General features: G+C 34.8%; 2 protein-coding genes across 2 annotated transcripts in view; one reads left to right on the top strand and one right to left on the bottom strand.

Moving 5' to 3' along the window:
• The first annotated feature begins 1,062 nt into the window (after nt 1-1,062).
• Nucleotides 1,063-14,464, top strand: TMEM184C (transmembrane protein 184C). Its single transcript, XM_032223738.1, is given in 14 exon segments — nt 1,063-2,047; nt 4,394-4,433; nt 4,436-4,523; nt 4,624-4,660; nt 5,089-5,149; nt 5,152-5,293; nt 8,357-8,431; nt 9,492-9,585; nt 10,172-10,284; nt 11,047-11,146; nt 13,148-13,273; nt 13,275-13,320; nt 13,447-13,623; nt 13,626-14,464. Coding segments are annotated over 14 exon segments (1,296 nt in total). The 5' UTR covers nt 1,063-1,930; the 3' UTR covers nt 13,706-14,464.
• The window catches only part of PRMT9 (protein arginine methyltransferase 9), a 22,758-nt gene continuing 15,661 nt past the window's right edge, over nt 14,190-21,286 (bottom strand). Inside the window, 4 exon segments of the mRNA XM_032223739.1 lie at nt 14,190-16,414; nt 16,416-16,523; nt 19,399-19,521; nt 20,674-20,827. Coding sequence (XP_032079630.1) covers nt 16,307-16,414; nt 16,416-16,523; nt 19,399-19,521; nt 20,674-20,827 — 493 coding nt within the window. The 3' untranslated portion in view covers nt 14,190-16,306.

The following is a 21,286-nucleotide window of genomic DNA, read 5'->3' as shown; positions in this document are numbered from 1 at the left end:
ATAAAGTATGGGACTTGTTTTACCAATGGTTAAATAAAAAACCTGGGAATGAAACTGTTTACTTATGTAGTAATAGAAAGTTATAGTTATTGTTATGAAGTTTTTGTTTTCTTGTTATGATATAGAGCACGATTCACATGATATATAAAGGACACTAATGATCTCAATGTATAAGAGTGGGATGATTTGAACAATTTGGTATAATTGCATGTAGTGACCATTTTATATTAGAAAGATCTTTGAATATTAAACGGACCAATGATGATGCAATGAACAACTTATATACATATGATTTAAAATACTTAACCACTATATGGATTAATAATTAATAATGGAAAACTATTTTTGGAACTCTGGATGATTGGTGACATTATGGTCAATTGAAAATATGAATGTATATTAGAAATTAATGGGAATTCTTTGTTCTAATCTCCGCTTTTTTCTTTGGAGATAGGTGATATTATAACACTTTAAAGACTTATTGTTAATTGATAGATAATTATGAATTCAAGTAAATAAGGATTGTTATAAATGAAAGAATATTAATGGTAATTTGAACACATAATGCTCAATGACAGCAAAATATTCAGTTATGTTTAATGTAAAACCAGTGATGTTATTCTTATTCTTAAGAATTGATGCACAAAAACTTGTAACCAAACAACATGCTTGATGAAATGGAGGAAAGTTTTTTTTTCTTGCTTTGTTTTGTATGTGTTGTTTGTTTAAAAAGAATAAAAATATATTTTAAAAAAAAGAATCGTAAGATACCACTTAGTGGTAGTCATACTAGGAAACAAACAGAACAATATGAATTGTAATGATACAAACAACATGGTTATAATCATAAGTGGGAGGAGATAAGTAAAGGAAGGATTAGAAGAATAATAGTAATGCAGTCTTAGTAAATAGTTTGACAGTGCTGTGGGAATTAGTTGTTTAGCAGAGTGATGGCATTCAGGAAAAAAAACTGTTCTTGTGTCTAGTTGTTCTTGTGTGCAGTGGTCTATGAGGGTAGGAGTTGAAACAATTTATGTCCAGGATGTGAGGGGTCTGTAGATATTTTCACAGCCCTCTTTTGACTCGTGCAGTATGCAGGTCCCAGTGAAAAGTGAATACTTTTATTCACTGGGATAAAAGGCCAGAGAATGTGTGGTAACTTCACTGTGAATAAAATTCAAAAAATGCTGTAACCTCACTGTGAATAAAACAAGAGGTTGCTAAATGCTCCATCACCCTAGCTACTAAACGAGTAGGCACATTGAAGCGCATTGGTTCACCAGTGTTTGCTGCTGCAACTACTTTTTAGCCCAGAGTATATATAAAACCGGTTGTGATGGCATTCAGGAAAAGACGGTACAAAAACAGAGCACTGTTATAATAAAAGAAAGCGGTAAAGCTCTTCCCGGAACAAGCAGTAAGAACTATTGTTATAGGTGGAAATCAACTTTCAGGAAAGTCTTCATTAGCCCCAATGACCGCAATTCTATCACATCACGAAACCACATTGAGAAGTCTAGGGGACGCTAGGAGAGAGGCCACGTGACCCGAGCCTCCTCCAATGACATCCTGGCTGCGGTCGGCAGGAGTGTTGTTTATGCCAAGGAGCCGGAAGTGCTGCTGCGCGCTGTCTTCTTTGGCGTTGATCGGGGAGCGGGGGTGGGGGGAGCCGCCCCGCGCTAGTTTCCGTGCGGAGAGAGAGCGGAGGAGAGCGGGGAGGGAAAGGCGGCCTGCTTTTGTTCGCGCGGGGCAGGAGGCGAGCGGCGGATGGCGGCGGAAGGGCGGGGTTGGAGGCAGGCTGCGGCGATGCACTTGCGTGGCCCTCCAGGCCAGTTCTTTAACCGGCGGCCGGTTTCGACAGCACCGAGGTGGCGTTGAGGGCAGGCAGCTCCCCTGTTTCCACCCCACCCGGGGCTGAGCGAGCATCATCATGCCCTGCACCTGCGGGAACTGGCGGCGCTGGATCCGGCCGCTGGTGGCCACGGTGTACCTGGTGGGGTTGCTGGTGGCCGTGCCGCTCTGCATCTGGGAGCTGCAGAAACTGGAGGTGCGTGGGAAGAAGGCACCAGGCCCGGGGAGGGGGCGCTCTGCTTCCCCCCCCTCCCGGGTCCCCCCCCCCATTTCTGCCCCGAGCGCTGCCGGAAGATGAGTCAGTTCTGCCCCTGCGAGGGGAGAAACGACGGTCTGCCTTCCCTATCGCCTCTGCAACGGCTGGTCTTCCGGGACTTTGACGGGGAAGGGGAGCTCCCTCCTCCCGGCCGGACCCGCCTCTCTCCCCCCCCCCCCCCCAATCCCATCCCAGTAACTTCCCGAAGTGAGCAATACGGTAGCGGCGGAGCTGTCCCCAAAGTGGAGTCTTCCAGGCTTGATAGGAACGTAACACCCCACCTGGAATGACGACCACCCTATTCCGGCGTGGTCTGGGGGACAAATTTCCCCGCGGGGGTGGTGGGGGTGGGAAGGGATGTTTTAAATACTGGGTTTTCTGATGTCACTTGAGGAAGTTGTTTGGGAATATTTACATGACTGAGAAGTAGGGACAAGACGTTGAATACCCCCCTTTAGTTACTGTCATGTTCAGAGGGACATTAAAACAATCCCAAAAACTTTTGCACCTCCACACATTTCAGTTTGACAGATCCTAACTCTTGAAACATTCAGGAGCCAAAGTGTGTTGATATTTGTTTAGGGCTAACCAGACCTGGGGGCAAAAAATCCTGATGGCACAGATAGCATCAATGTGTCTTGGCTATGCTTTAACCATTGTCTTGATATTTATGGTTTAGAAAGCAGGAAGCTGCACATTTCTTACCCTACTGTTGTGATGTTTAATTCTGGCTAGAAAGATCTTTATCTAAAACTTAAACCTTAGTTAAAGTAGACTGTACTTTTGCAAGAAGGCTGAAATGCCTTGAGTACATGGCAGAAGTTATATTTCTCATTTTTAAGACTTGGGATTTGGGGGTGACACTGTAAAAGGCATGAGCCTTTTCATAGTTGAATCATAGTTCATCATAGTTGACTGATTTTGTATCAAGCCAGTTTTGCTGAACACAATGTTCTAGAAACAGGACAATTTTTACATATTTTCTTTGGAGCTATTGGGAAAACTGATGAAGTTTTAAAAAATCAAAGAAAGCTAAAGTTCTTGCAAAGCAAAAATATATTTTTTTCATAAATTTACATTATTGAGAAGTAGGGAAAAAACATAAAACATACTTCTCTAGTAACTGTCATGTTCACAAGTATATTATGTTTCATGTGTTGTTCACATTTTATCTTGAGAATTCAGAACAGCTGATCACAAGCCTGCATCTCTCACCATAAACTATGATGATTAGTCTCATAAGAATTTAAAAAAAACCCCTCCTGGATAACCACATATTACCAGTTCCAACTCTAGGCACTACCTGATAATTATCTTTCGCAGATGAAAAATATTTAAGTATATGAAAGACAACTTTCCCTGCAGCTATTCATCATTGGTTATTTAGGTTGAGTAGCAGTTGATTCATTAATAAATCAAAACATATTTGTCTGCACCCACACACATGAATAACCGCCTAATCCTCCACACATTCTGTCTCTTCTGCTTTGTGTTTATTCCTATTTATGCTATGGGAAACAAATACCTGGAAATACATTTCATATTTATGGATGACTAATAATTTTCAGAATTTGTATTGATAAGAAAGCTTTACTACCATCCTGGACCTGAAGTAATTATTTATTCATAATCTAGATCTTTTCTTTAACGCTCCTTCAATGCTCCTTTGTTTTTTTAGATCTGTTGTGCGTGAACAAACTTGCTAAAGTATTTCTGCTTTATGTAATTGGAATTGTTCATATAAGGAATTCTTCAATGTAAAATGAAAACCAGAGAACACTTAAAAACATTTACTATAATGTTCCATCTTTCAGATGTATCATATTCCTTATTTGCTTGCATTATAACTTTTTTCTTTTTCAAGCGTTACTGGCAATCAGAGGCAATAGGTATTGTGCATACTGTATAATGTATGCTGTATATAGTAGGTCTATTAGATGATGTACTGCTAGAAATATTAATGTAGAAGCAGAGAAATGTGCTATGCTGTGAATTACATTGTGGGTGATTTACATCTTAATGGAAAATAGTTATTGTAGATATTTGGATGTAATTGTAAATTTTGCATTTTTATATTAATGTATATTTAAATCTCTATTTCAATAACAATTTGCAAAGAAATGACATTTGTAATGCATATTTTGTCTATTAAAACAGACTATTTCAGAGAGTTACTTGTACTGATAAGTTTACAGACTGCTTTATCAATGTAGAACCATTATTTTTTAATCTATCAATGTTCCTGTGCTGTCCTTTTAATGCATGTGTATGTCTGTTTTTTTAAAGGTTGGAGTTCACACTAAAGCATGGTTTATTGCTGGTATCTTTTATTGATGACAATACCAATATCTCTTTGGGGGATATTACAACATTTAGTTCATTATACTCAACCAGAATTACAGAAACCAATAATAAGGTGAGTTCCTGTAAGTGTGATAGCTGGTTATGTTTTCATACCAATTCAGACATTTTAAATTAAAGTCTCATAACATGCAAACATGTTTTTATTGTTACAGAATTCTATGGATGGTGCCAATTTATAGTTTAGACAGTGTAAGTGCTTTTCTTTTCTTTCTTGGCTATCAAGTTGCATTGTTATTTTGTGTAAGTTTATAAAATAAATTCTAAGTTTTTACAAAAAAAATACTTTTTGTAACAATGTAACAGACATGTGAATATAGTCAATTATTTTAAGGTCATCTGAAGGAAGCTGAAGGAAAAATGAAAAAAAAATTGTGCATAGATGAATTGCTTCCAAGTATATGTTAGAGGAACACAAGTTATGCAACTGAGAATAAATGTGCATATCTCAGAACTCTTGACCTTTTTTGCTTATGTTTGATACTATATTTGAAAATTATTTGTACAAGGTTTTTTGTTATTAAATGTTTATCTGCAGTATTGAGATATATTTAGGATGGAATTTCAATGTAAAATATTTGGAGTATTATTTCATTGCTTGTTCTTTTTTTTCTTATTAGTGGATAGCGCTGAAATATCCCAACATTGCAATATATGTGGACACTTGTAGAGAATGCTATGAGCATATGTGATCTATAACTTCATGGTATTTCTTTCAAATTATCTTATCAACCGGTATCCAAATTTGGTGTTAATCATAGAAGCCAAAGATCAGCAGCGGCATCTGCCTCCACTGTGTTGCTGTCCACCATGGGCTATGGGAGAGTAAGTGCCTCATATTTTTTCTGTTATTTTCACATTTTGTACCGTGTTTCCCTGTAAATAAGACAGGGTCTTATTTTCATTTGAGCCTCAAAGTAAGCACTTGGGCTTGTTTTCAGGGAGGTCTTATTATTTTTGAGGTGCAGGAGGCGGCGAGCGGGTCACCTCATGGCTGCTGCTGTGTTGCAATATTTTCAGGGAGGGCTTATTTTTGGGGGAGGGCTTACTTGGCGCATGCGCTCAAAAGCCCAAATGGGCTTATTATCTGGGGAGGTCTTATTTTCAGGGAAACGGCGTACTAGAAATTGCCTCTAATACTAATATATTAAAACATTGCCCTTCTTTTGAGTTGTTAAGAAACCAGATTTCAAGGAAATATTTAAATAACACACTTGATTGTTTAAATAATTTAGACAAATATTGATTTTTCAGTAATTCATATTCTTCTTGCTTTTTCCCAGGACTACTTAGTAACATGAATCTTTAAAGACTTTTAGTGCAATGTAGTTCCATTGATTTTGCTATTATAGAGTTAAGTATTATTTCAAGATGCTATATTACTTATACTTTGATTCATAACTGCTTATGCAGACGTTTCTGTCCATTTATGTCAAAAGGCTGTGGGGCATTGTCTTCTAATATTGTACAGTAAAGCAAGAGTGAAAAAGCATATACATTGCAATGACAGTTTAACTTGCCTTGAAAAGAAATGGAATAAGCAGAATTTTCTCCCTGTGTTTGCTGTTTAAATATTTTGATGCCATAGAAGCTATTTTCCAAGGAAACTGGTATCTTTTTAATTGAACATGAAATAACAGATGAAATATTGGCTGTATAGACAATAGCAAATTGAGATATTCTTGCTGTACTTTATTCTTATTATCCTTTCCAATAAAATTTAGCAACGTGTGAAATTCCTGAACACTATCCATTCTGGAATTTGTTCTGAATTATTGTGAGCCAATGGTATATTTTAAATGAACACTTAAAAATGCTATTATGCCTATTGGTTATTTGTAAGGCCTCTGGAACAATCCTAATATTCCATCTGTAAAGGGTGCTTTAAGATATGATTGCACTTTGAATCATAAATCAAAAGCTTGGAATTACTGTGATACTATATCAAGAATTATGCATATATTGTGTAAAAGCAGCAGCAAAATGGAATACTCTTTAATATTGGAAAGTCCGTGCAGCCACAGATTTACAATCTGGATTGCTGTTCTCTTTATTCTCCAGGGTCAAAATTTAATGATGTATTTTAAGGTGTGAATGGTTTCCACATTTAACAACAATGTTTTTGTTTTATTTTTTCCTCTGGACTTTTATTTGTGTTGCTCTGCCTTCCTGGCTGTTCTTTTCCCTTCTTTCTCTTTCTTGGAATAGTAAATCATAAAGTAAAATATTCTGGAGAAAAAAATGTGTTATTTAGTTGAGTGCCTCATTGTGTCTTTAACTGCCTTCTATGGTAAAAAAAAAATTGAAGTGTCTGGAAATTATTCTGGGCATTTTTTTCTGCTAGCTTATTCTGATCTGTCCCCTCCTGAGTTCTTCCTGTTTCATGCTAGCTGAGTGAAAAGATACTACCTTACATCGTTAGAGTTTTCTATTATATCTAAATAAGTCTCTATATTGTGTTCCTATTTTTAAATAGGAAGTAATCTTCTAGTTTGTTAACTAAGAATATCTTTCAAGTTTTAACAAAACATTTAATTCTAATGGAAGCTATAATTTACATGCTAAAGCCAGTATCAGTTGAAGGGAAGGAGAAGAGCTTAACCACGACAGTGGTTTATACAATGGCTTATATACTGTACATCTACTTGTGGATCGTTTATATAGAACTGTATTGTAGTTTGCTGAAATAATTGCCAGGTGAAATAGTTTTGGAAAAGATCTAGATTCTAGAACTTACCATGGCAACATATGCCATTGCTTTATATTTATAATTTCACTTGCGGCGCCATCACTATAGTACAATCAGTCATTAACTATCATGTAGTAATGTTCACAATCTTTATCATGATCTAAATTACTTATATGCTAATTAATATATATCGTCTCTACAGGTACTTCTGTAGATATATCTGTTATATAATAGCAGGATGCTGACATACTCCAAGCTAATTATATGATTTCCTCCCTTGTATTGGGGAAAATAGTGTCCATGTACTTATATTTTAAAGCATAATATTGCTTTTTTATTCTACCTTGGCTAGTGAAATGTTAGCACATACTCATTGTCTTACATGGTATTCACCAATAAATAATTTCCATGCTAGAATATGAGTTTCTCTCATTTTTGTTAGCACGAACTGTCATTAGCTTATTGTATGAATGAAGCCAGAAATACTCAAAATAGCTAAAGTAGGAAGAGTTCTAAATATATCATAAATGTTTCATGAAAATAAAAATTATTTTAAAAGCACACTATTTAAGGGAGAAAATGCTGTCTATATATTGATGAAGATGGGCTATGTACTGATATATAATCCTTTTACATTATGGGTAATGTAAGAAGGCAAAAATATATTGGAGAAAATATTAGTAGACTGAGAACATCAATAACTAGTTAAGTGCTTACTGTTAATTATAATGGCTAATTACTGGAAGAACAGTTTATTTCATGACTTAATTTTTAAGTACAATCTGATTTTAAAAATAGTGTATAATTTTGATTGTTGTTGCTATCTATTTGATATTATTATATTATTATTATTATTTGATTATATTGATCTCTTTCTCTAGTCCAGTGGTTTTCAATCTGTGATACATTGAGTCCTGGGGGACTGCAATGTCATGGGGGTGGGGGCGCAGGCTTGAAGAAATTATATTTTAAATCCTGAGTTAAGTCTTGCGGGGTCAGTGATCATGGTCCGTGGCTACAAAGATATTTAAAGGGGTTTGTGGTGAAGAAAAGGTTGAGAGCCACTGCTCTAGTCGTTGCCTTCCAATCCTACAGGTAGGTTGCCATATTCCATATTCTAACTAGAATTGCTGCTTACAATGTAATATTTCTGCTTATATTGCTTAACTTCTTAAATTCTTTCTGTGCTTCTTCTGTAGGGTGTTGTTGTTTAGGTGTAAGCTTGGTGTTTTACAATACACAGTTGTCAGACCATTCACTACTATTACTGCTTTGTAAGTATAAAATAGTACAATAAATGTTTTGGTATTAGAATTTAGTCTTCTCTCCTGCTATACTTGTAACTTAGAGTCATAAAACCAAGAATTGTTAATGTAATGCACAGCTATGCAAATAAAATAGATAAGATCCCATCTAATATTAAAACTTACACTTGCCAAATTGAGATTGAATCAGTCCAGGATTATAATTTGTTCAAAATTCATTCCCAATTCAGGAATTGGCTAATATTAAAAACCATGAGCATAGAAAAGCACTCTGATGAAATCTCTTTTAAAAATAAAATAAAATAAGAAAGTAGTTGGGGGTCCAGTCACTTTTTTGCTCTCTCCCAATAGCAACTTTTCAAAAATTTTATAGATAAAACTCTATATAGTCACATTCAGTCACAGATATTTTACAAGTTTCCTCTACCACGTTAAAGGGCAATTACCAATGTTCTGATGGTAAGTGGATTAGATTGATCATTGACTAAAGGATGAGTGAGGGAAGATTCCCTAATTTTTGAATGGTTATTGTGTTGGCTGACTAGGTGTGGTAGTGTAACTCAGGTCTATTTTTACTTTAAACCATTTTTGAGAACTGGTTTGGTACAGTGGTTAAGATATTGGGCTAAAAACTAGAAGACCATGAATCTTTTAGGAGGAAAGATAACAATAGAAATGTGCAATAATGTTGGTTGTATCAGTGTGCATACTCTTAAGCTAATACTTTGTTGAAGCACCTTTTGACTTTCTTATAATGAAACTTTAATTTAATCTGAAATATGTCAGTTTCCTCCACCTTTTCAGTGCATTATCTTTATCAATAAATGCCCAGCATATGACTTCAGTAAAGGGATTTATATAGATGTTTTCTAATATTTCTTTTAACTATTAAATTGAGTTTGGTGAATTATAATAAATAGTTCTAGTCATTGGACACTCTATATCTTGTCCTCTCTCATTTGTTTAGAATTTATTTATCGTAAATGGTAATGAGTCTCCAAGAATAGCTCTATTGCAGCTGTACTCCATGCAATAATTCTCTGCAATAATTTGTACTAAATTCTTTCAGAATTTGTGAATTGAGTGGTGTTTATGATGAAGGAAATTTTAGCTTCAAAAATGCCTGGACGTATCTGGTATTTATCAACAATATATCCCAGCTTGTAAGTAGTGAAATTTTGATATTCTATTTACAGTAAGATTAAATAATTATTTTGCCTTTTATTTTAAATTTAGATTCTTGATAAGAAAATTACCTGAAAAATGCAGAAAATCCATGTATTTTCTTAATAGATAAATCTAGAAAAAGATCTAGCATGCCATACTTAATTTCATGATATTAATGTTGATGGAATTGCATACAATGAGAGATTTATGAAAGGAGATCAACAGCAATAATATTTGATCATTTTTATTTACATTATATTGTATGTAGAATAGCATTTAGTCTTCTTTATCTCTCTTGGAGATTGCATGCAGTATCTATATTTATAAAAGTATTAGATTAGTTCATTGAGAATGAATGTTATGATACATGTTTGAAGTTCTCTATTGAAAAAGAAAGTTTTAAAGTAATAATTCATGCAAGGATAAGGTAGCGGTCCTTTTCTATGTGACAGAACATAGATCCAATATGTTGGCCTAATAAATTCTGAAATGTTATGATAGAAAGAATGATATAAACAGTCCAAATGTTGAAATAAGCATTGTTATAATAAGCAGATAAGCATTGTTACCCCTCTGTTTTAGTTTGCCATGTATTGCCTTGTGTTATTTTATAAAGTACTGCGGGAAGAACTGAACCCAATCAGACCTGTAGGAAAATTTCTCTGTGTGAAGATGGTGGTTTTTGTTTCCTTCTGGTAAGTGAAATAAGTTAAAATCTTTAACCAAACAGGATTTTTTTTTGTAAAGTCTGTTATATAAATGAAACTATAAGTAAACACCTAACTTATTGGCAGTACACATAGGGTCAAAAAATACTATATCACTCCATTTTTCTCAAAGAATGCCAATTGATTGTGTGATAAATTGAAACTGACATAAATAAATACCATCTCACAGTAAATTTCAGTTTCACACCTACATCATTTCAATTTGGAGTTCTTTGAGAAAATGTGGACTAGTATAAACGCTGTATGATACATCTGTAAGTATGTTTTCTCCTTAATTTTGCTTAGAAATGTATTTGTATCTGAGGTTTTTTAAAAGACAAAATTGTTTTTTCCAGTGTGCCAATTTTGATTTCATGCTGAAATTATGTTAATATGCAAGCTCCACAGTTTTGGGCAATGTGTAATTAAATTTAATTAAAAAAATATTTTGGTGAATGCACATTCTCTATATACACTATATTGCCAAAAATATTCGCTCACCCATCCACATAATCAGAAGCAGTTGTGAGCGAATACTTTTGGCAATATAGTGTATATTTGGACCACAAATGCTGGTTTGTTCTTTTCACTGATGGTTTATGATTATAGCCTTTCAAACTTTATTATATGTATTCATTTTTTTTTCATTTGAAAATATATGTACTGTGCCATGCCATAATTTATTTATATGGGCAATAAAATTTTATATGTGATAACCAAATTTTATAATAATTTCATCTTTTTAAAACAGCAAGCTGCACTTATTGCAATATTGGTGAAAGTTGGTGTTATATCTGAAAAGCACACATGGGAATGGCAGAGTGTTGAAGCTGTAGCAACTGGTCTGCAGGTAAGTTAAACCAGCTGTTTAATTATCATCTTTTATTCCCTTATGCTGCATAAGCTCTCCTACATAACAGAGCTTGGCACAAGGTTATAAATATCTTTGAAATTTGCAGTTATAGCCAGCTATTTCTTTGATATGTTGCTTATAGGTACATCTTTATGATGTGGATATTTTCAATTCTTAAACTCTTTTCTATTAGCAATAGATAAACAGTGGTATTATATTAGTTACATTTTTGGTCTAGAGGTGGGTGAGTTCAGCAGTGGAAACTTTTAACATGACTTTGGGTCATTAGACTTTCAGCCCAATCTCGTAAGTATCATACAAAATAATAAATAAATAAATAAATAAATAAATAAATAAATAAATATGTTTTCATAGATTTTCACGGGTATAGGTATGCTGGTCTTGTTGTGTTCGGGTCTTTTCCCATGTAAGATTGAGATTGTCTTGGCAACGTTTCGGCGAGGCCTCACTCACATCTTCAGGCTGGTGTTTTCAGCTTAAAGCATGGTCGGAGTTGCTGTCTATATAAATCTTGGTGTGTGTGTGTGGAGTGCTGGCTTTGTTTCAGTAAGTGACTGATTGGCTGTGTGGTTGTATTATGATTGGTAGATTGGTGCTGATTGGTGCTGGCTGTGTGTCCGTTTGTTTTGTGTTGTAACGGCCTGGGTGGTGGGTGGGCTCGTTGTTGACTAGGGCTAGTTTCCAGATGTCTGGTAGGTGGGAGGTATCATCACGTTTATTCATGTTGTGGGGGTGTTTATTTCAATCGCTTCCATAATTATTCTCTTGTTGAGTATTCAGTTTTAGAGATTAATTTGATTCCTTCAAAATTAATTTCATGTCCTGCAGCTTTAAGATGCTTGAAAAAGGGAGGAAGTTTTTTCTTTTTTCTTACTGCGTTCTTGTGTTCTGCGATGCATTATTCTCCTGTTCGTTTGTCCTATGTATGTTGCAGGGCAGATTTTGCATGGTATTTCGTAGACCTCCTTGGTTTTCTAGCTGAATTAATTTTGAAGGAACCAAATTAATCTCCAATGTATGTATGTATGTATGTATGTATGTATGTATGTATGTATGTATTTATTTATTTATTTATTTATGTATTATATTCCATCCTTTAATAGGAGTATTTTACACCTAGCCCAATAAAGCAAAGTTTCTAAATGTTCTTGGTTCATGGCAGTATTAGTGTCATACTAATTTTTTTATGGTCTCCTTAGAGAAATCTCTGATCTTTTTTGAGCTGGTGGTAGATATGGGGCCCCAGTATTGCTATGTTTCCCTCAAAGATTTTAAAATATGCCTCAGCATTCCTGTGAGTTTACAGCAGTATCTCAAGATGCTTTAATGACAAACCTGGACATGGTCAATAGTTAATATACATCTGCAGCTGATTGATATTAGTGTAGGGGAAAGTCAATTTTATAAGTATATCAGTCATAGACCATGCAGATTTTATGAATTCATGCTGACTTCTTAAACTGGGTCGGCGGATGATAAGACATCTATTGCAGTGCTCTCTAAACAGTATTATTTGTTTTCCATCCATATATGGAATTAGTCTGTAATCAGACTAGTTGTATTCTGCATGAATGTACTTCTGTGTTCAAGATTATCCCATGTACAGAGTGTAGATGATTTTCAATATTTATTGGGTGTTACATTATTGCCCACAATCAAGAACTGATAGCTTCTTAGTTCTGAGAAATAGGAACAGGTTATAGCTCTAAAGGAGAACTGTACTTCGATTCTTCACTTACTGAGTTCTTTCTGAGACTAAAATTTTGGTTAGAAAGCCCCTTAAGAAAAAATAGTGTCAGGATTATGGTTGGTCCATGATCTCATACCATTGCTATTTCTTAAAATTGTTTTTTTCAACTGATTATAATTGGTTAAAAAGCATGCCATTCTAAATGGTCATTAAGTAGAAATTCTTACAATTACAACTTGCTTAACTATGGAGTGAATAGTAATAAAATTATTTTTTTCTTTGCTTAGGATTTTATCATCTGTGTTGAAATGTTTTTTGCTGCAATTGCTCATCATTACAGTTTTACCTACAAGCCTTATGTGCAAGAAGCTGAAGAAGGATCATGCTTTGATTCATTTCTTGCAATGTGGGATAGTTTCAGATATCAGAGCAGATGTAACAGAACAAGTTCGCAATGTTGGTAGCAAAAAAAATGAAATATATCTTTAGCAAAGAATTATAAATATTAAGTATTTTAGCTGTTCAGTTAATATTATAAACTTTTATCAGGTTTAATTAAGGCAACGTTTAAAAAATTTGTCTTTAGGAAGGACAGTATTTGGTCAGCCAAGGAAAATGTTTTTTGGTGAGGATCAGGAACAAATGAGCATACAAGTTTGTTTGTCAACATCCAGCCCAGACCCAATTTCTGCTGCTGCTTCGGTACCATCATCACCTGTAGGTCACTATCAAGGATTCGGACATACTCTGACTCCAACAACGCCTTCGACCCTATAGCTGCTGATTTGTGTAATTCTGTAGAAGAGAATGAGGATTTTCTGTTCAACCAAATAGCGTATAGATAAAATTTAAGCTCTGCTCAAATATCTTAGGGACCTTTCTTAGACATTACTTACTATCTGCTACTCTTTCTTTGGAAGTAATTTTCTACAAAAGAATTATTTATTGAAGGATATACTACAACAAGCCAGGTGTTTGGGCTTTACTTTTACTCTCCCAACTAATAGTGAAAGAAATATGCATTTGTTATTCGATGAAGATAACCATCCATAAAGAACATAGTTTTAGTGCTATATATGGTACATAAATACTGAATTTGAATATTGAAACAAAGTAAGAGGGAACACATAATGTATATGATGAAAACAACTCACTGGCATAGAATTCTTACAGTAAATGAGAGCACATGTTGAGATTTGAGAAGTTTTAAATAGGATTCAAATTCTAATTTTTCCATTGAGTCCTTTTAGTTAACTTAAATATACCAGAATCTTTACGGAGCTAATATTTAAAGACTTTAGTAGGACTAAAGTCTTGAAATTGTTCTTAAAAAAAAAGGCATGATCAGCATATAATAAAGTAAAGCTAATTTGTTTGGGTTGGCCTTGTAGATTGAATAATTTAACAGTGTTTCAAACTTAGCAACTTTAAGATTGTTGACTTCAATTCCCATAATTCAACTGGGAATTATGGGAATTGAAGTCCACACTTCTTAAAGTTTCCAAGCTTGAAAAACATTGATCTGAAATCTTTATTAAGATTGTATTAAGTGTATGTTATACACTACTGAATGAGTTTAAAAACATTCTAGTTAACACTATCAAGTGGAAGATACTTGTCTAGACAGAAACAAATAGCTATTCAGTTGTAAAAATACATGGATGTAATAAATCAATATGGGCTTTAAGTTTTCTCACAATCTTTTTTTAATCATGTTTATACATGTTTGCAGGCTTGCTATGTTACACGTATAAAATTTGCACCAAGAATTGTATTTTTGAAATAGCACTTTCAAGAGCTCAATGTTTTAATATTCAAACATGACGTTTTTCTTAATTGACGTGAAATAGGTACAGTGAACTCATGCTACAAGTATTTTACAGTACTACAGTAGTATGTTTGTAATTACTTGGCCTTGTTTACTGGACTACATATTTTCTTTAACCTCATTGTGTCCTTAGGTGAAATTTTATTAAGAGACAAAAAGTGTGTATTTATTGTCTCATACTGTATAAAAGTAAATAAACTTTTATTTAAATTTTGTGTTGCGTTCTTCTAAACATTGACGAAAACAATCTTCTAGAAAAACCTTGTTGGCTCTAATGAAGGATCTGAATTTCCTTGATACCAGGCTGTAAAAGAACCAATAAATTATGTCTTAATAGCGTCTTACATTACTTTACTAATATTATTCTGCTGCCTCTTTATAATCTAATATTAATATGTAAGAAATGAGTAAATGCACGCCTTTGTTCTTAACTTTCAATCCATCTGTTCTGCTGCAGTATGGAGATATTGTAATATTTTTTAGTATCCTTTTTTTTCCTTCTGCGCTCTACTGTATATTCTGTTTTTTTCTTTTGTTTCCCTTGCATTTCTTTTTCCTTTCAGCTGGTTCCTGGTAACTTGGTTTCTCTTCTGTACTGTTGATTGCATCATTTCAGCTAACTTGTCAGCAAATTCCTAAGCAGATCCACTTGCCACTGTGTAAGTGCAAACACAACTATTCCACTTGCCCTTTATGCTTCTCACATAAGAAAAAGGAAGATCTTGCTGGTTAAGCTTCTCTCTCCAGCTGATTTGATCTTTTATGTATAAACAGAGTTTATAAAATATAGCCTGTTTTTTAAATGTCCATAATATAAAAAACAATTAGGACTTTATATTAAGAAATGATATTTATTGCATTTTGTTAGCTGCTCTTGTGAGTTGAAACCTTTAAAAATTTTAAAAGTTACTTGAGGGTTCCGGTAGCTGCTATTTTGAGTACATCTGCAGATGGTGCTGGGCATGTAGATCCCTTTTTTAAAAATAGGAAATAGTTTTAATGGGAATTGACAAAAATATGCTAATAAAAGAAATGACTATTGGATGAGGTACAAAATAATTATATACTCTGCTCTTTACTTTGTATTCTGTATTATAAAATAGTTTTGAACAAAACATTCTTTTTTCCCAATCAGGAAACAAATTACAAACATTTATTGGTTCTCTAAAAATGAAGACTTATAAATACACTAGAACCATTTTAACATCAAACATCAAGGTATTTTCTTCATTATAAAATTAAGGGGTACCATTTCACGTTCTTTAGGGCTAATGATCTAAAAAACAATTAATTTTTTTGCCAGTTAATTCACTATTTTAATAATCTGTAAACATGTAAGAAAAAGCAGGCATATTGTAGAATCCCCATTTAAATATATTTATACTTTTTATTTAGTAATTTTATACAATATAAAAAAGCAATGCTTCAAGTCCAAAAATCTAATAGTATTTTTTTTGCAATTGAGAAACAATGTTTTGCAACATTATAAAATGTTCTGTTCAGATTACTTCTTCCACAAATTGAACAAGTATCTTAACATTTTAGCAAGATTATTACTATATCATAGAACCTAAATTTGGAATGTAGACATTCAAATCTAATTAAGAAAAGCTGTATCTTACTGTTTTACTACCACACTGATGTTGCTTTTATAATACTGATACTTAGAAATAAGCTTTTCTCCTTCTTGAACCTGAATGGGTTTATCAAGCACAATGGCAGCTTGTTCTCCAGTGAGATGACTTGCTTGATGTATCCAAAACAATATCATTATCCAAATATACATGATACCAAAATGGAATACCAGTCACTTGACCCGATTTACGAATCTCAACCTATAAAATCAACGTGTGTGAAATTACTGTTCAGCAATAAACTATTTTTTTTTATAAAATTACATGAAAATATTTCTCATAAGGAATGTATATAATGTGCACAAGCGCATGTCATTTTGCCATTTTATGGCTTGTTAACATGCTTCTGAATGAGGAAATATAAGATCCAAATTTCATTAATGATTTTGTATAAAAAGATGGAGAAAACACTTATTGAATTGGATGTGAAAAATAATACCCTAGAATAGGGAAGTCAAAACAATATTGATGTATTTAGAAAAATGAGGTGAAATTAACAGAATGAAAGTCAGCTGAAACCAGCAGAAGTTCTGGGAAAACATACACTGCTAAAAAAAAAAGGGAACATTTAACAACACCAATGTAACTCCAAGGCAATCACATTTCTGTGAAATCAAACTGTCCACTTAGGTAGCAACACTGATTGACAATTCAATTTCACATGCTGTTGTGCACATGGAATAGACAACAGGTGGAAAGCATAGGCAAGTTAGTAAGACATTCCCAATAAAGGAATGGATCTGCAGGTGGTGACCAGAGACCACTTCTCAATTCCTATGCGTTCTGCTGGCTGATGGTTTGGTCACTTTTGAATGCTGGTGCTTTCACTCTAGTGATACCATGAGACCGAGTCTACAACCCACACTAGTGTCTCAGGTAGTGCAGCTCATCCAGGATGGCACATCAAGGTGAGCTGTGGCAAGAAGGTTTTGCTGTGTCTGTCAGCGTAGTGTCCAGAGCATGGAGGTGCTACTAGGAGACAGGCCAGTACATCAGGAGACGTGGAAGAGGCCGTAGGGGGGCAACAACCCAGCATCAGGACCGCTACCTCCGCCTTTGTGCAAGGAGGGACAGGAGCACTGCCAGAGCCCTGCAAAATGACCTCCAGCGAGCCACGAAGATGTATGTGGCTGCTCAAACGGTCAGAAACAGACTCCATGAGGGTGGTATGAGGGCCCGATGTTCACAGGTGGGGGATGTGCTTACAGCCCAACACTGCAGGACGTTTGGCATTTGCCAGAGAACACCAAGATTGGCAAATTCGCCACTGGCATCCTGTGCTCTTCACAGATGAAAGCAGGTTCACACTGAGCACATGTGACAGACGTGACAGAGTCTGGAGACACCGTGGAGAACGTTCTGCTGCCTGCAACATCCTCCAGCATGACCGGTTTGGCAGTGGGTTAGTAATGGTGTGGGGTGACATTTCTTTAGGGAGCCACACAACCCTCCATGTGCTCGCCAGAGGTAGCCTGACTGCCATTAGGTACCGAGATAAGATCCTCAGACCCCTTGTGAGACCATATGCTGGTGCGGTTGGCCCTGGGTTCCTCCTAATGCAAGACAATGCTAGACCTCATGCGGCTGGAGTGTGTCAGCAGTTCCTGCAAGACGAAGGCATTGATGCTATGGACTGGCCCGCCCCTTCCCCAGACCTGAATCCAATTGAGCACATCTGGGACATCATGTCTTGCTCCAGCCACCAACACCACATTGCACCACAGACTGTCCAGGAGTTGGGGGATGCTTTAGTCCAGGTGTGGGAGGAGATCCTCAGGAGACCATCCGCCACCTCATCAGGAGCATGTCCAGGCATTGTAGGGAGGTCATACAGGCATGTGGAGGCCACACACACTACTGAGCCTCATTTTGACTTGTTTTAAGGACATTATATCAAAGTTGGATCAGCCTGTAGTGTTTTTTTCCACTTTAATTTTGAGGTGTAACTCCAAATCCAGACCTGCATGGGTTGATTTCCATTGATAATTTTTCTGTGATTTTTGTTGTCAGCTCATTCAACTATGTAATGAACAAAGTATTTAATAAGAATATTTCATTCATTCACATCTAGGATGTCTTATTTTTGTGTTCCCTTTATTTTTTTTGAGCAGTATATATAAACACAGGCACAGGATGATGGATACATGACTTAATAATTCTTGGAAAAAAAGATTTTGGCATAATAGTTGATTGCAAACTGACTATGAGGCAAACAATACAATTCTTGGCTGTATCAATAAAGGTATCACTTCCAAATCATTAGAAGTAATAGTTTTATTCTATTTATTAAGGTCAAACATATCAAATATAGTGTCCCTGGTTTGAGAACAATTCAGAGAAACTGGAACTTATTCATAGAATAATAATGTAGATTATTAGGGAACTAGAACTAAATCCCATGAACTAATGCAGTTGGCCATGATAATCTTGAGGGCTAACACTAGTCCAGTTCAACCCATTCACTCAGGCAGATGATAAAACTCTATGGGATATATTCAAATAGAGCCTAGATAGCTATCTATCTGGACTATTTACCTTCGGATTCCAGCACTGAGAAAGAGGTTGGACTCAATCTAAAAGCTGTTGCTTTTAAAATGATTTTTTTTGGTAAATATACATATTTGCTTAAGCTGATCTAGTAAGTACCCCATAAACTACAAATTAATATTGGCAAACTAATGAGATGGTTCTATTATCAACATCTCAGCCCATTTTTGTTGTGTTTTTATATTTTGAAAACATTTTTAATAATAGTTACATGGGAACTGTTTTTTTAATATTGTTGCATGCTTTATTGAGTCACTTGATTTGTGAGATGGGCAGCTATATAAATTTGAGAAAAAATAAGAATGCAAGCAATCAAGCTGTACAAATTTTTGGATACCTATTCTGTAGTGTTGCTTTCTGCTTAGAAAAAAAAGCAGCTTAATAAATCTTCACATAAGCAATGGCAGTTAAACTAGGGAAAGAACAGAGAAAATATGCCATATACCTGCAAACTTCTATCAAACATGAGAATTTGTGAAGAAGTAATTGAGAAGCTGCACATCAATTAATTTATATTTTGGAGACTTACCTCAACTGCAGTACTGCTGTATTGAAGTAAGGGATTCATGAGATCCACTCGCAGAAGTTCTACTGAGTTGCTTAAAGGTACATATGGGAGTGTGGAGAGATCCAAAAAAATGCGGATAGGCACCTGAAACAGAAAGTTTTAAGATTCTATGTTCCATCCTGACATTTATGCATGCTTTTAAGTCTTAAGTATTTATGTGGCTAAAACTGTTGATATTACATCTATATAATGTAAATATGTCCCTGTGCCAATTTACCATACTGATAGTTGCAAAAATAATTGTGAATTGTACTACTTTGACAAAATTCAGAATTCCAAGCTATTACAATTAAAATAGTACAAAATAGTTTAGAATTAAAGCCTGTGCTGACTCAACAGTATATAGTTAGTATAAGAATTAAGAACTGTCTCCTTTAAGAAGGTACCCCACGGGAGATACAACTTTTTAAGGGAAATATTGGCAGGGATGCCTTGTGGGAAATGTAGTTCCATGGCATGTGACCACATCTGTGTTCCCTGATTGGATACTGCCCCCCCCCGGGAAAATTGATTTATGACCGGACGCTCTGTGAAGAGTTTTTGGTGTTAATTGAGAACAATGGGGCAAATGCATGTTTCCTCATCCCCGCTTCATCAGAGGAATGGAAAAGCATAGTTTTTTCACATCGCGCAATGGACAGATCAAGGTCAGATGTATCTTAATATTGAACTATATGTTTGCTACTTAGAATTCCTGTTAATAAATTGATCTGAGACACACCAATCCTAAAGCGTGAAGTTTAAAGCTGACTGGCCCCTGGTTGCACGCCGGATCCAGAACAAAGCCAATCAAGTTCTAATGGCAGAAATGTATGGAACAGTAGAAATATATATTGCTAAAAAAGTGAACATTAGTTACCAACAGGAATTGGAAACAGGTGCTAGTTTTTATTTGAAAAAAAAAAAAACCCCAACTATTGAAACCAACCATATTTCCATCAGCTTCTCATAAATGTGATTTCTGTTGCATTATCTTATCACTGTATGCTTGAAGACTGTGTGACAAAATATTCGAAGACTTTTCATATATACATGCTGATTATGGCTTAATTATTTTCTTTAATCTATTTTCTTATTTTACAATAAGCAGCTTTTCAAATTCAATTTGAATTTGTATCCAGAATTTTCAGATAGAAATAGGATCACACAGTATTGAATTGTCTTGGATTTTTTTTCGTGGCTTCTCAAAATTTGAAGGACTATTTGAATATAGAAAAATGTAAATTGTTTTCAAACCTTGAACTGGTTGATAAAAGGTGCTATGTTGAAACCAAGTGTGGGATCTGTCCCTTGAACAGCAGATTCAAGAAATAATAAATTAGATTCTACAAGCATTCCATATATTTTCACATGGTCTGGGAATATCTTTCCTCCAGAGTGAAGCAGACACCTAAATATAAAAATGTGAAGTGAGTCTAAAAAATATTTAAACTTTTCAGTTGTTTAACAATAGCATCAACTTATTTGTTTCTTTTATATTTCTAAACTTTAATTATGATATTGAAACAGAAAACTGGCAAAAGTATACTTTTTAATTTGTAAAAATGTCAGCTTTGTTGTTATATTGAAAACAAATTCTCAGATTTTATTTATTTATAAAATGTATAAGTTGCCTATTACGTCAATGTAACTCTGGGCAGCACATAAAAAACAAAAACTAAACTCTATAAACTAAAAACATAAATAAATTAATATTTAGGTGAAAATATGTAGCATGAGTTAAGCAAAATGCATTGACTGGTCATTAAAACCCCAACTTTTGATTCAGATCTGGCCATGTACCGGTAATTCTGCAACATTGAAAAAAACAATAGCAAAATCATTAGTTTAAAAATTTAAAACTAGACAG

This window comes from Thamnophis elegans, chromosome 9 (assembly GCF_009769535.1).
Source record: "Thamnophis elegans isolate rThaEle1 chromosome 9, rThaEle1.pri, whole genome shotgun sequence".
In the NCBI taxonomy this organism is placed as follows: domain Eukaryota; kingdom Metazoa; phylum Chordata; class Lepidosauria; order Squamata; family Colubridae; genus Thamnophis; species Thamnophis elegans.
This window is presented reverse-complemented; position numbering and strand designations above follow the sequence as displayed.